This window comes from Sabethes cyaneus, chromosome 3, assembly GCF_943734655.1.
Source record: "Sabethes cyaneus chromosome 3, idSabCyanKW18_F2, whole genome shotgun sequence".
Taxonomy (NCBI): domain Eukaryota; kingdom Metazoa; phylum Arthropoda; class Insecta; order Diptera; family Culicidae; genus Sabethes; species Sabethes cyaneus.
Genome location: NC_071355.1, coordinates 136,606,098 through 136,621,326, shown reverse-complemented (window position 1 = coordinate 136,621,326; position 15,229 = coordinate 136,606,098). Strand labels below are relative to the sequence as shown.

The following is a 15,229-nucleotide window of genomic DNA, read 5'->3' as shown; positions in this document are numbered from 1 at the left end:
TGTCCAATGCAAAACAATGAGAATGAAAGAGATAGATAGTCATTTTGCTGACTATTTCCGTCTCTTTCACTCTCATGTGAAAGCTCAAAAATCTGTTTAATCTGTGTAATTTGGCGAAAATCTGTATTCTGTGCATACAGATTCTGTACAGGCGACTTCTTTCATATATCTGTTAAACACAGAATAATCTGTGCATGTGGCAACCCTGATTTCAACGCAAGTCCAATTGGGTAATTTGAAGAGCGAATGCGAGAATGTGAGTTTAGGCTGTGAACCATTTCGCGAAATTTTTAACTTTTTGGTTAAAATTTGACAGTTCGATGGTTTTCCGAAAATAACCCTGCTCGGGAGCATGGTTAGTTTTAACCAAGTTCTGAGAGCCAATGAGATATGCACAGGTGAGGAAGAGAGCTTCGACAAGTTTCGCTGATTTTTCGATAGATTTGTTTTACATTGGTATGGATGCTTATCGCATTACAAATTTGTTCAAACAACCCGGATTGAAATGAGATGAATTTTATCTATCAAAAAAAGCAAATGAACATCAAAAATTCCTCCGATTTTAACTCGGACAGAAAAAACAATATTTTCATCCTCACCTTATATGCTCTCATTGAGCAAAAAAAAACTATCAATCCGTCAAATATGAAATGGTTCACATTCTGAACTGATTTTAACCACTCAAGGAGAAATAACCATCGAACTGTCAAATTTTAACCAAAAAGTTAAAAATTTCGCGAAATGGTTCACAGCCTTAATCAATGTGTCAAAAGGCGCAGTTCCCACCACTACTATAGTTAATACAGTATAGTTACAGCAATATACACTCAGTTACAATAGAGAAGAATACAGTTTTGGACTTGAGCAGTAATCATCGCTCTCTTATACGTTTCGCTGCGGCATTTAGGTTGACAAAATAAGATAGAATCATCACTAATACTGTTCGGCAGGCTTGGCATACACTTTTCGTTTTGATTTTGCTCTTTTGATTACTGCTCCTCTGCTAAGCAGAATTTGAAAAAGTGGTGTATGGGGCATTTGTGGAGCTAGTAATTATCTATAATATTGCTGAAGAAAGTGAAGTTTTATCTTTGGTATTTACGGTGCTGCTGCGTAGCAATGCCGTTGGTAGCCAAAAGTGCGCTCTTTTTGCTACCAAGAGAGTAGCAGCCTTATAGCGTCATAAATACAAAATGCACAGTAATGCTTACTTCAGCAATATTGTAGATAATAACAAATTCTACAAACGCCCCATACATCACTTTTTCAAATTTTGCTTGGGTGAGATGCAGTAATCAAAAGAGCAAAATCGATGCGAAAAGTGTATACCAAGCCTGCTGTTCGGTATAATTGAGATTTTCTTTATCTGTGTGTTTTGCGTGCATAATGCATTAAAGTGTAAGCCTCGAAATATAAAAACAAATTATTAGTCCTGTGATATTTAATTTAAACTAATACACGCAACGTTTTAGTGAGTTTGAATCTTTTAAATCAACTTTTTCAGATGTACTCAACAGGGAAAGAGTCAACGATATGACCTACCCCGTAACAAAGTGACAGTTATTAACAGTTTCCCATAACACCCGCCAGTGTCAAAAATGTAGCGACGATCGTTTTTACGTGCCGATCAAAATTGACGCACCTTCGATTTCCAAAGGAAATGTTAATTTTTGTTACGTTATTGTGCATTTACTTGATCAATGGAATCCGAGGGGAGTTCAGGTACTGTTTCAAACGTTCTAAAGGTAAAAAAATGACTAAATTGGCAACACAGTTCGTAATGTTTTATCGCCATAACTGGCAACACAGGCTCATTGCGTTTCTGTCGCAACCTTAATCGTGACTTCGTGTTAATCATACAAAAGCATTAAACAAATTGTTTCCGAATACGAACGTTATTGCTTTGTTATTGCTTGTTTGGATAATGAAGGATAAACTACGCTTTATTCACTATGAAATTTCGGCAAACCGGCGTTGAAAATACAAATTCATTTCATGCTGAATTTCATTCCGTTTCTTCTGATAGAACGGTAATTCCTAGGTTTATTTACTTTGCTCGATTGGTTCCAATAATGAAACAGCGATGATGACACAATTTGACATTTTATCTGTCAAAAGCTAAAAACGACCCTTTTTACGACCGTTCAGAAACACGACTGTTTCAACCGTCGTGTCCAGTAAGGGAATGCGCGCACAATAAATGTGAACGCAAAAAGCTGTCTGGACAACGATTTGAAAAGTGCGTATTGATTATTTCAGCATTGTTTCATGTTTTCGGTAAAACTGTTTGAATTCTTGGTGGGTTGTTTGATTGATTTGTTTACAAGATAAAAAGCGGTATTTATTACAAGATTGTCACTCTTGTGTACGAGTTGTCTGCTCTAAAGTATTTAAATATTGCGTGTTTCATTGAAAGTTATCCGCTGCGCAATTTAAAATGAAATGCTCTTTCATGATTGCTGGATCGATTTTGTCGTTAACAGAACAAGTTAAGCAAAATTCAAGAGTAAATTCAAGCAATAGAGATCGTTGCAGTTGTACAAAAAAAATCTGTTACATGACAGAACCAAATAGAGCAATAGAGCAAGAACCACTTATGCTGCTATTGTCATTACCCCGGAAACGTTTTGGTACTTGGCATAATGTTGTCAGTTCGTAAAATACTCTATTGAAATAATAAACCAATTCAGATCTTATATTAGGGTTGCCAGGTGGCCGGTTTTTCACTTGCAAAGCCGGTGGCCGGTCAATCCAGCAAAAAGGCCGGTTTTCTGACGTATAAAGCCGGATTTGTACTTTTTGCCTGGTTTGTTAAATTTTCTGATAAATTCATTACCAATCCTGAACATTGGATCATTGAAGATAGCTAGTTTTGCAGTGATAATACCTTGCTTCTGGCGGTAATATACATTAAATTGTCCATTAGCGCCAGAAGCAAGTAGTTGTCACTCAAAAACTAGCTATCTTCAATAATTTACACAGGAAACTGTCTAACGCACGTTACACATTACAGACAAATCCTCTAATATGCTGCCACAACCCCCCCGCACAGACTTGGCAACCCTATCTTATATGCACAAGGGATTTTCAAACATCTGTCGTGAACCATGAACCAGCAGTTTTAGGTACGTTTGATTAGTATGGGAGCTGAGCTGTCACATTGTTACCGGGTTGGATATGACTGAGCCACAGAATAGGGTGTTTGCAGAGTGCATATGTATTGAAGAGCTGTTGAGCAGGCAAAAGTGACAGCTCCATATAAACCATATAGGCCGGAAAGGGCGAGATTTTTTAAATAATTTAATTTCTTCGTTTAAAACAGAAATTATTATTTGCGCTATATGTATAGCAAGGTAATATATCTGTTTACTAAATAACAAATCTATTTTCAACAAACAAGCTAAAACGCGATAGAAATTATCAAAAATGTAACTATTAACTATGTTAGCGGGATAAAACTGAACAAATATCGATAGCCAGCGATTACTTTCGGACAAGAAAACAATAAATTATACTAAAATCAAATTCAGTTATTTCGAACTTGGGCTATGCGGCATGCTGCATTCGAAAGCCGTATTTTTGGGTCACCGATTTAATGCTAATTCACTGAAATATTAGTTGCTAAATGTAAACATGTATACATGTATATATATATCGGGGTACATTTCTTGGTTGATTTAAACATTAATTGTTTTGAATGGATAAATAGTTTCAGAAAAAATGATCATTTTATCCAACGCGTTTTTGCTGCATCGAATAGGAAAAGATGCAATGTATGCCTAACAGACGTCTTGCATGTGTGTGTGTAGCAAAAGCCCTATCTGCGGAGAGAATGGGAAGAGTGGCACAGAGCGTTTGAGTTGGTAACGGAACTTCGAAACGTCGAGACGCAGCACGAGAAGCTTGTTATGATGTTGGCTTACGGTGGCAGAGGGCTTCAACGCACCTTTGGTAATTTGAGACCCGTACCTGATGAAATCTATCCTGATCCGGTTAAGGTTCCTTTCATGCCAAAGGAAACTCCAGAATATGACAACGCCGTAAAACGATTGAACGAGTTTTTCATTCGTAAGCGAAACGAACGTGTGGAGTTAGAACTGTTCCGTGCCGTGAAACAGTCTAGTGAGGAACCTTTCAACCAATTTATTCTCCGGTTGCGATCTCAGTCGGCAAGATGTGATTTCGGTGGACGAGAGGAAAAAGAAATCCTGCAGCAGATTATGATACGATGTGCTCACGACGAAAAAGTGCGAGACAAAGCATTAGAAGATATCATGGGGCTTGATGATTTGATAAATTACGCTATAAATCGTGAAATGTTGGCTAAGCAAAAAGCAAAACTGAAACCATTTGGAGAGGATCATTCGTCATCTTCAGTTGCAGTGGTGAATCAGGATAAAACAGGAAAACCGAGGATTAACGATTTAGACCGCGAAAGATCAAATGTCGGATTTAGCCGTACCTTTCAGCAAGGGAAAGGAAGACCGCCACTTTATGAATGTGGACGATGTGGATTAAATAATCATAAAGCTGATTCGCAGCAATGTGTTGCTAGGAATGCGCGCTGTAACAATTGCGGTAAAATAGGGCACTTCGCTCGGAGATGCAGAAGTACAAATAGAACTAACAGGTACACAAACTATAATGGACAGAACTATCGTCGCAAAATGTCGGAGGCGTGAAGATGACGAGTGGATCAATAAACGCCCAAGTCTCCCAGAGACAAAACATGTTATGAAGGTAGATAAAAAGTATTATTGATGACGTTATTATATTCACATTTGTTCAAACTATGCTGAAGGAGAATTATCTTAAGTCTTATTTGTGTATCATACATGTTTCAAAACTGAATAAATAAGCATCTTATTTTTGCGTTTTAAGGAAATTGTTTAAGAGGCAATTGTTTAAGAGTAGAACCAAATGCACGAGATAACGAGATGGTAGTGTGCTTGATCGACAGTTTTCCCGTAACATTTTTAATAGATTCGGGTGCTGCTATTAATACAATGTCGGAGAAAGTTTGGGACAATCTCGCTTCAAACAAGGCGCAGATCTATAACAGAAAGTTTACTGCGTATGCAAGTCAAAACCCGTTGCGGGTACGCGCGGTGTTTGAAGGATGGATTTTGGTAAACGAAAACAAACCAAAGTGTTACACTGAGTTCTTCGTGATAGAGGGAGCGAATAGATCTTTATTGAGTAAATCGACGGCGGAAGACCTGAAGATACTGAAAATTGGTCTCGACGTCAATAATGTTGAAATGAATACAACTCTATTTCAGAAGTTTCCTAATGTCCAGATAAAACTATCAATTGATAAATCAGTAGTTCCTTGGAAGCTGGCATATTTAAGAATACCTGAAGCAATGAAACAGAGAGTTGATACGAAAATTTTGGAGATGTTACGATCAGATATTATTGAACCGGTTGACGGTCCGGCTGATTGAATTTCATCGATGATCGTCGTTCCGAAAGGTAGCGACGATATTCGATTATGTATAAATATGCGGCATCCAAATAAAGCAATTCAGCGTGAGCTTTTCCCTATTCCGATCATTGAAACTTTTCTGAATAAGTTAAGAGGAGCTAAGTATTTCTCCAAGTTGGACATCACTTCGGCGTATTATCATGTAGAGCTGCATCCTGAATCGCTAGACATTACGACTTTCAAGACGGACAGGGGCCTGATGCGTTTGAAAAGGTTGATGTTCGGGATTAATTGCGCGCCGGAAATATTCCAGCGAATCATGACTCAAATGCTCGCAGGAGTTGAAGGAGTGATTGTCTACATCGACGATATAGTTGTGACTGGCAGAACAAAAATAGAACACGATGGAAGGCTGCAACAAGTTCTAGAAGTTTTGTCAAAAAACAATGCTCAGTTGAACCAAGCAAAGCGCGTTTATGGAGTTCAACAACTAGAAATTCTGGGATTCGTAGTAAGTGCGATGGGTATAAACCCGTCAGAAGAAAAGGTTAAAGCCATCAAAAAATTCAAAAACCCCAAAACGAAAGAGGAAGTTCGCAGCTTCCTTGGCTTAGTCAACTTTGTTGGCCACTTCATTCCCCATCTATCGACCAAAACTGAACCTCTACGTCAATTCTTGAGAGGCGAGGTGTCAATTTTTGGTCCAGAACAATCTGCGGCGTTCAATAATCTTCGATTAGAGCTTACTGTAAACGTAAAGAAATTGGGATGTTATTTATTTATTTATTTATACACACAGTGAACAGGTTAAAAACAAACTCAATGACTCTACTTAAATTAATTTACAAATAATACAAACATCTTTTAACATCACACCGATAACGCTCTTACAAAATCCTTTAGGGGAACAAGGGGTAAGAAGGCCCGACGGGGTAAGACGGACCATATCGATTTCGTCAAGAAATCCTTTAATTTTCTACAAATGCCCCAGTATGTTTGTTTATTAGCCTATCTAAACACTTTCGAGACAACCTGTGGCACTCGGCCGTATCCAACGTCAAAACTAGAATCAAAACAAACTTTTCGTTCGCAGTATCTTCATGCGATATAATTTCAGCAGCAACAAATTTAAGGTTTTTCAGTAAAAAAAGCTAAGTATTTTGACGATTCTCTTACCACTGACTTTAATTGGGCAATTCTTGTTCTGCGTGTGGCGGAAAATGTATATAAAATAGTACGGATTGAGAGATAAAAGCAAAATAATGTAAATTGTTAGCTAGGGGTAAGACGGGCCATTTTTCACGGGGTAAAAGCGCCATACGTCATAGTGCTCATAATTGCCTAAAGTTCTTCTGTTTAGTGTTTAGTTTAGTGTTTAGATTTTAGAAATATTGAATAAAAAAACAAACCTTTTTCCTGTTAAATTTGACTAACTATTTTATTATTCTGACAGATATGCATTTCGTTTACGACTTGCAGGCTTCATCAGTGTCTTTTTCGAAATAGAGTACACCTGTAATAAAAATTATCCCTGAATCTGAGATCATCCTGTCTAACACAGAGCCTCCCACGTCAAAAGAAGCCAACAAGTGCCATTCGAATAACATAATCAATGTAAATTTGGATCTAACGGAATCAAAATTCGATGATTCCAATTCACTTAACGTTGCCTTCTTTACCTTCACCTAAAGTTAATGGTATTCGAAGAGTAAACGTCCTGCTGACAAATCAACAAAAATAACGCCAAGAAAAGAGTAAATAAAAACCAGTGGAGTAAAATAACGTCTACTCTTATTTTCAAAATTGAACTTGTAGTAAAGTTCCTTCTTTTAGCGGGTGTCTAAATTAAACTATACCTTCTTTTAGCATGTACCTAAAAACCCCTTAAGAACTTGTTCTTACTTAGTTAATAATATTGAAATTGTGTTTACAACTCAAAGAAACCTTCAAATCTGCCACAATCCGCCTTGCTCCCCCATGGTCCGTCTTACCCCTTTGGTGGTCCTTCTTACCCCGCCTGGTTGTGAACGAGTAATTTTTAGACGTTTCGAAAATTGATGAAAAATCACGGAAAAATAAATTAATTAATTCTTTATATAATTTTAAATGGTAGATAAATGAATGCTTTTTCATGTGTGGAACAAGACAATATGAATTTTCGTACACATTTTATGCTAGCAATTTATTCGCTTAGGGGGGCCGTCTTACCCCGTCTTCTCCTAATAACACGTCTACACAAATTAAAATCGAAGCACTCGAAACAATTCTCAGATACACGACACATATTTTTTATTGGCTCATGCATCCCATAGTTTGTTCTGGATCTCCCTATATCGAGGAACATATGGGAACGAAGAGCACGTCTGCGGATGTTCACGTCCAAGAAGCCGAGAAGTTCAGGGCAGTCAATATAGGACGTTAGTAAGTCGCTGATGAAGCAAGCCTTGGCGACATCTCTCCTAACGCTGAGTGAGTCAAGGTGGATTAATTTGCAGCGATCAGCGTACTTTGGGGATACTTTGATCCTGCGGATACTACTGAGCTATTTGTTGACGCATCTCCGGTAGGGCTTGGGGCTGTGTTTGTCCAGAAGGATCGATATGACACGCCAAGGATAACCAGTTATGCATCAAAGGGACTAACTGCGACAGAGCGAATCTATCCCCAAACTCAACGAGAAGCACTGGCGGCGGTTTGGGCAGTAGAAAAGTTTTATTTGTATTTAATTGGCATACATTTCATTATAAAGCACCGAGAAGGGAAACGTGCGGTTTCAAGGGCAGAAAGCTGGGCTCTTCGCCTTCAACCGTTCGATTTCGAAATTAAGTATATTTCGGGATTAGATAATATGTCTGATTCACTATCGCGTCTATGTCCTCCGTCAGATACAGCATTCGATGATAACGCCGAACATTACTTATGCGCTGTTGGTGAGGGTTTTCCGGCTATAACTTTAGATGATATCAGGTTGAAAACAAAACATGATGAAACACTGCAAGGCGTTATGACAGCGTTAGAATCGGGAAACTGGCCAAAGGAGCTTTTTCGTTACCAGGCATTTCATAAGGAATTAGGGATCACTAAAGGAATTGTTGTTCGCGATGAACGGATTGTGCTCCCAAACGAACTGAGACCAATTGCTTTGAATATTGCACACAGGGACCACCCAGGTATTGTAGCAATGCGCCGAAATCTTAGGGAAAGGCTATGGTGGCCCTGCATGGACCGAGATGTGGTTGATAAGGTACAGGAATGTGTCGGCTGTGCTGTGGTCTCTAATCAATTTCCACCTGAAGCACTATATAGAAAAGAAATGCCGATGCGAGCTTGGCAAGATATCGCCATTGATTTTTTTTTCAGCGAAGAGTTGTGCTACGTTTTTGCAAAGCCATGGGTTTTATACCGTCTTTAGACATTACCCTTCTTTATCGACAGACTTCGCAGCCGGCTGTTAGAGTACAGGAAAATTACGGGGCCAGTGCAACAATCCTACTGACTCTAACTAGCAAGCACCGCCTAGCCGAGATTCGAACATACGACGACTGGCTTGTTAGACCAGCATCGTACCTCGAAGCTAGGCTGGGCGGTGCTACGTTCTTAGTGGTGGTCGACTATTACAGCCGTTTTCTCAGTGATCGAGATGAAAGGTACGAATGCTGCCAAAACTGTAGAGGCCGTTGAAGAGATATTTTATGACCATACATACCCCGCAACAATCCGTTATGATAACGGTCCTCCGTTTTCAAGCGAGGAGTTCGCAAATTACTGCATAAACAAAAATATACGACTGATTCGCACTATACCTTGCTGGCCGCAGATCGGTTTGGTAGAACGGCAGAATCAGGGGATCCTGAAAACGTTGCGGATAGCTATGGCTTTGAAATCGGATTGGCGGAAAGCCTTGAAGGAATATATTTGCACCTACAATACGACCCCCCACTCGGTAACAGAAAAAGCACCTTTGGAGCTTCTCACAGGCCGACCAGTAAAGGACCTGTTGCCTTCGCTTAGGACTGACCCAAACTGGTACCGTGATGAGAGCATCCGTGAAGCCGATGCCATAAAGAAGACTAAAGACAAATTGTACGCTGACCATCGTCGCCATGCAAGAGAATCAGAGATAAAAGTAGGTGACACAGTGATGGCAAAAAATTATGAACACGGAAAGCTTGAGCTTGAGTTTCGATTGGAAAAATTTAAGGTGATAGAGAAAATTGGCAATGATACAAAAATTGAAAATGAAGAGGGAATAATATTGCGTAGATGTGTTACACATCAACACATCACACATCAAGAAATGGCCCTCAACTAGAAGAGATGTTGAACTATCGTCGGAAACTCCTGTCACTGATACACAACCTAATACATCGTTACAAGTTCCAGAATCGTCGCCGAATTAATCGCAACGGATTATTGCAGCTGGAGGATCGCCGTTATCGACATCAACCGAAAGACTTGCTATGCGTCCACAGAGGGAGAAGTACCTCGTCGCTATATTGAAAGTTTATAATAACCAGAACCACATTAATAATTTAGGAGTAGAGAAGGGATGTAGAGATGTTATGCAGAGAAGAGAGAGTGTGAGAGATTGCTAAGAAGGTTAGAGCATAGTCAGGTAGATGTAAGCAAGCAGTTCAGGTTTCGTCACTAACGAGAATGGCATTAGCTGAGGCTCGATTATGTAGAAGTGAGAGGGGAGCAAAGAGTGGAGGAGAAGATCCGGGAGTTTGGAATTTGATGTTGTTGATATTATTCCTACTGCAAATAGCTTCAGCGAGGTCTACAGCTAATGTCAAAAAATCTTTATATGTGTGCGGGGTGGAATACTTCATGACAAGCGACAAGGTATTTAACGTGCTGATATTAATATTGCGCTTTCCCATGCTAGTACTTTGACAAATTCACAGCTGACCCCACGGAAACCAATATCAAAATCAGCAATGTTGTTAGTTCGTCGTAAAATGGTCTATGCATACTGTTTGCTCAAATGTTTGAATAACAAGTATTGAAATAGTTATGAAATCTACTTAGACTATTGTCACGCGCCTTGAATATTATACTCGGACACAGTGTGTAAAAAGCTTTGCGATGCATTTTACATTGATTAAGTTTAAAGATATATCGCTCTATAGTGCAAAATTGTTGTAAACAAAACAGAAGCGGATCATGTTGAAAACAATCAAGTCACACTGCTACGACATTTTGCTTCGCAGCAAGTGCTGGCAGTTTTTGTACACTGATGCTAAATCGTTGGCTTTAGTTTCCGCGTATCTCTTAAGGCCCCCATACACGTACGTACATGTTGGCCGAAAATGTTGGTGAATTCATGTTCGTCCAACACGCTCGCTTGTGTGTGAGTGCCACGAACCAAACTGGCAGAAGAAAATGTTCGGCACGGCGCTCGGTCGGAATGACTCTTCAACATTTTGTTCATTTCCAACGCGACATATGCGTACGTGTATGGGGGCCATTACTGTGAGTATTTATAGTTATATAGACCTTTCCATTTATGTCTGTGTTGGTTCTTGAAAATGATTGTTTGCCTCATCAGCCCTTTCCGAAAATGAGGCAAATATCATGTATATATACGCGTATTTCGTGTTCGCTAGTGTGGGTGTTTGAGCTGTCAGAAAGCTCTATAGTTCGGCGGATAGAAAACCAGGCAAATTGGCATCCCTGATTTTTAAATGAAACTTAGCATTATGAAGAAATGTGCAGGTTTTTATGGAAAATAATCTCTAGCGGGTGTTGAAATTGTGTAGTTCTAAGATAATAAAATGTGTTTCTAAAGATTGCTCCTACATTTCGGATTTTGAAAAACGATTAGCTGCGCTTTTGACGCTTTTGATTTTGTATCCGCCAGGCCAAACTACAGGGATACCTCGATATACGACAACCTCGTTATAAAATAACCTCGATATAGGACAATTCGATATAAGACAATTTTTACCTCGATATAAGACAAATCCCTTTGACATAGCTCGTACGATTGTATACCATTCCTCCGAAAACCATTCCCCAGAATTCCAAACCCCAGAATGACCCATTCTCCAGAAAACTATTTCCCACAATACACTATTCCCCAGAAAGTCATTATCCCGAAAATACCATTCCCCAGGAAGCCTCTTCTCAGAACCTACCATTCCCTAGAAATCACCGCAATTACTTTCGTTAGTAAATTCAGTGCAGTACATGGATCTTCGTGACCATCCCCACCAATAATTCCTCCAATTCGACCTAGTCAATTGTTGGGTATATGCTGTCCTTACTCGCTGCCGCTCGTTCGGACTTAACTAAAGGATAACCCCTCCATTCCCAAAAAATCCTTCTTCATTACTTCAAAAATATTATTTTCTCGTACATACTGGTAAAAAACCATTGACAAAGTATATACCAAAAATAAAGTACACAATTTTCTTAATAGTTTCACTTGTACATTGTATCACTACATTAAGAAAATTAAAAAAGTGAACTTTTTTCCGATTCTTCAAGCAAACTATCAACTTTCTCACGGTTCGGCTAGTTCCAAAAATCACCACCGTCAGCGCATAAGTTTCTGTCGAATAGGTCAATATCGAATGCAGCGTATGTTTTTAACATTTTACAGGCATAATGATAATGGCCTTTCTAAATTAGTCACATTGCTGTTCAAACAACAAACTTGCCGTTTAAACAGCTGAATCTTTGCTGGATTCTGTCGTCTGTTAGGTAAACAAGGGTGCCAGTATCCGCCAAATCGGCTTCGTGAAATCACCTTGATTTGGTCTATTGAATACCTGAGAGGCGCCAGTTGGGATTGTTATTGTGCATCGAACTGTCAGTGGAAACCGGGTAAGAAATGTCAGTATGAACCGGGCTAGCTTGATTGAATAAAACAGGGGAAGTATTTATTTGCGTTGAAATTTCAACGGTTCGATTTTGGCATGCCTCGATTTTGGCAACAAAAGTATTCGTTTTTAACAACACAAGATATTTCACTTCCAAAAATATGCTTAAATATCAATCAATTTCCGCATACATGCTTCAAATGACGAAGGAATGTTGCCCTCAGTATGTTCATGAAAAAAAGTTATGTGATTTCGAACAATAATATTTTTATTGCCGTAGGACTACGTCTCACTGGTGCCAATAACTTATTTGTACCGGACGGATAGTTCTTGTCGGACTTTTTAAACATAAAATAGTTGCAATCGTTGATTAATGATATTTAGTCAATTTCTAAAGCATTTACATTAATTTTTTTCATATCGAAAAAGGGTCTCGATTTTGGCAACATAGGCGACACGCATTTGTTGCCAAATTCGAAATCCTACTGTATTTGAATTTTTTGCATCAAATATAAGAAGAAGACAACGACATAAATCAATCTGTCACTGAGCTCGAGCTGGCGCCTCTCTCTCAGTTGAATACTAGTGATACGTTGCCATCATTGCCATACTTGCATGGAAACATCGAGCAACAGTTTGGAAAAAGTTGCATGCCACATGTACCAATCTAAATACACCTTTAAAGTGCGTTTAAACTGGGCATTTTTTGGCAACATATGGAATGAATATGTGATATGCGACATGTTGCTAGTTGTTCCTCGATGTTGCTTCAGTTCCCACCTGAATATTTGTGATACGTTGCCATGTTGCTTGGAAACATTGGGCAACAGTTTGGAAAAAGTTGCATGCCACATGTTGCCAATCTAAATGCACCTTTACTGCAGCTCGATATGTTTAGAAATAAAGTGATTATTTTAGACCAAAAGAAAAGTAAAATAACATATCACATCAGCATGTCAAATTTCAAGTAAATTAACATAAAATTTAAAAAATCGTGAAATGGTTCACACTACATCAAATCGAGTTTGCCTTAATGAATAAAAACATATACCAAATACAGCAAAAACATTACAACTTGCAATAAAAAAATTTACGAAATCGGCGAATAAAAAATTTGCTCATCCCTATTTTCACATTGTCATAATATATGCAATTTTGAAATACCTCATACTTTGTATATGCTGCCTAGCCTAACAACTTTGAAGTAAAATTAGCCGCTCAACTGAAAAGTTAGATACCAGCTTTCCTATAGCGAACAGAAAGTTGAAATGAAGTACAATTGTATAATGGATCATTGAAGATAGCTGGTTTTGAAGTGACAACTTACTTTTAGCGCTAGTGTATATGGACGGGTCAATGGACACTAGCGCTAGAAACAAGCAGTTGTCACAAGTATAGCTGTATTTATTGATCCATTGATGATTATTCTATCCGAAGGATTATTCCTGAATGAACCTCGTTAAGTTCTCAGATACGTAGTTAGTCTCATTGGATAGATCCAGGTTATAACCTACGAATGGCCATTTGGGTTTCGGTCATTCGGTACCAGTCCATCCTATTAGTAGTGTAATTTAATGAAAATTTCTTTTTTTTTGGTAAACATGCGGAACTGTCGATAAAAATAAATTAAAAATGTAAAAAAAAACTAAACTCACCTGCTTCAAATCATCAATTTCTTTCCCTGCTGATAGCAGTTTGATATATGATCCGCCACACTCTTGCCCGTCTTGTAGATTTACCTCGTATTGTACTACTAGTGGTTTATTAGAAAAAACAAATGGTCGAACCAGGCGGGTCGCAATCGCCGCATGTTTGGCTTTCGATTTCAACACTAATCCCATGTCGTTTGACAACAGGGGTTTTTGTGGTTGTTCTACTTTCCACTCGCCATCATACTTGGAAATTTCATCAGCAATGTCGTCTTTCTTCGCTTGAGATTTAATCCATTTTGTTGCAAATTGGACGTTGTCGTCAAAATTGTCGCCAAAGTAAAATTTAGCAGGATCCGCATAAGGACTTTTGTACTTAACATCTCCAGATAAGATATTTGCCGATTTAGCCATTTCTGGTGTTTCTGTTACAGCATTATCGTTCGCTTCAGCTAATTGTAACGTCAATAGCAAACATAATTTCAAGAAAAATTTCTTTTTCATTTTTTATTGCTGCAAACATGTGAGTAATTTTTATTAGATTCTTTAAAATAGCTGTGGCTTAGAAATTGAAATTGATCTTTCGAAACGATTTTTCACAACTATTCCGACCATTTTTACACCACGAATCCTATTAATCTAGATTAATTTAATTAATAGCTGTATTGGGCTGTTACCTGTTCAGAGGAAATTGTCAATTAACAGACACCACACCGGTAACTTTAGGGGCTTCTTAGTTCTTCAATTCAATTTTTATGAATTTCCTCGTTGATAGCTTCAATTATTTTTTTATGGACAACAATTAGTTTTTAGTTTACCTTACAAAACCACAGATGATTGTTGCAGTTAGAACTAATTGCTATTATCTAATTATTTTCTAGCACACAAGAAATATACTGAAAAACACTTACTATAGCAAAATGAAACTTGACATTAGCATAAAATGATTTTTCTTTTAATATGCGACAGCAGCGACTGCGAGAAATGGGCAGTACTAAAGTGAATAGTGAACTAGCAGCGTATGCGATCTTGGTAACGATGTTGCTTATATCGATTCGCGTTAACTATCGAAAACCTTAACACTGTAAAAAATCCATACGTTGTCTACACTCAAAATAAATTTCACGTCGAAATCATAGGAAAAGTTATGTGAATATTTTCCATCCAGCTTTTCCTGTAATATTTACGTGATTTTCAGGTAGTTCGCACGCATACTAATGCGTTAACGTGAAAATCAGATAGATGTTATTATTTTTTCCAATAACAATCAGCTGAAAGTCACGTAACTCCCTGTAGAGAAATTTACGTGATTTTTCACGTGGAAA

General features: G+C 38.3%; 1 protein-coding gene across 3 annotated transcripts in view; it reads right to left on the bottom strand.

The window, feature by feature from the left end:
- Positions 1-14,868, bottom strand: part of LOC128744694 (calnexin-like) — a 35,742-nt gene extending 20,874 nt beyond the window's left edge. Inside the window, exons 1-2 of one of the 3 annotated variants that reach the window (XM_053841866.1) lie at positions 14,816-14,868; positions 13,911-14,417 (exon numbers count right to left, since the gene is read on the bottom strand). In XM_053841866.1, coding sequence (XP_053697841.1) covers positions 13,911-14,408 — 498 coding nt within the window. In that variant the 5' untranslated portion in view covers positions 14,409-14,417; positions 14,816-14,868. The other 2 variants (XM_053841865.1, XM_053841867.1) reach the window with 2 other exon arrangements.
- Between the last annotated feature and the right edge of the window lie 361 nt (positions 14,869-15,229).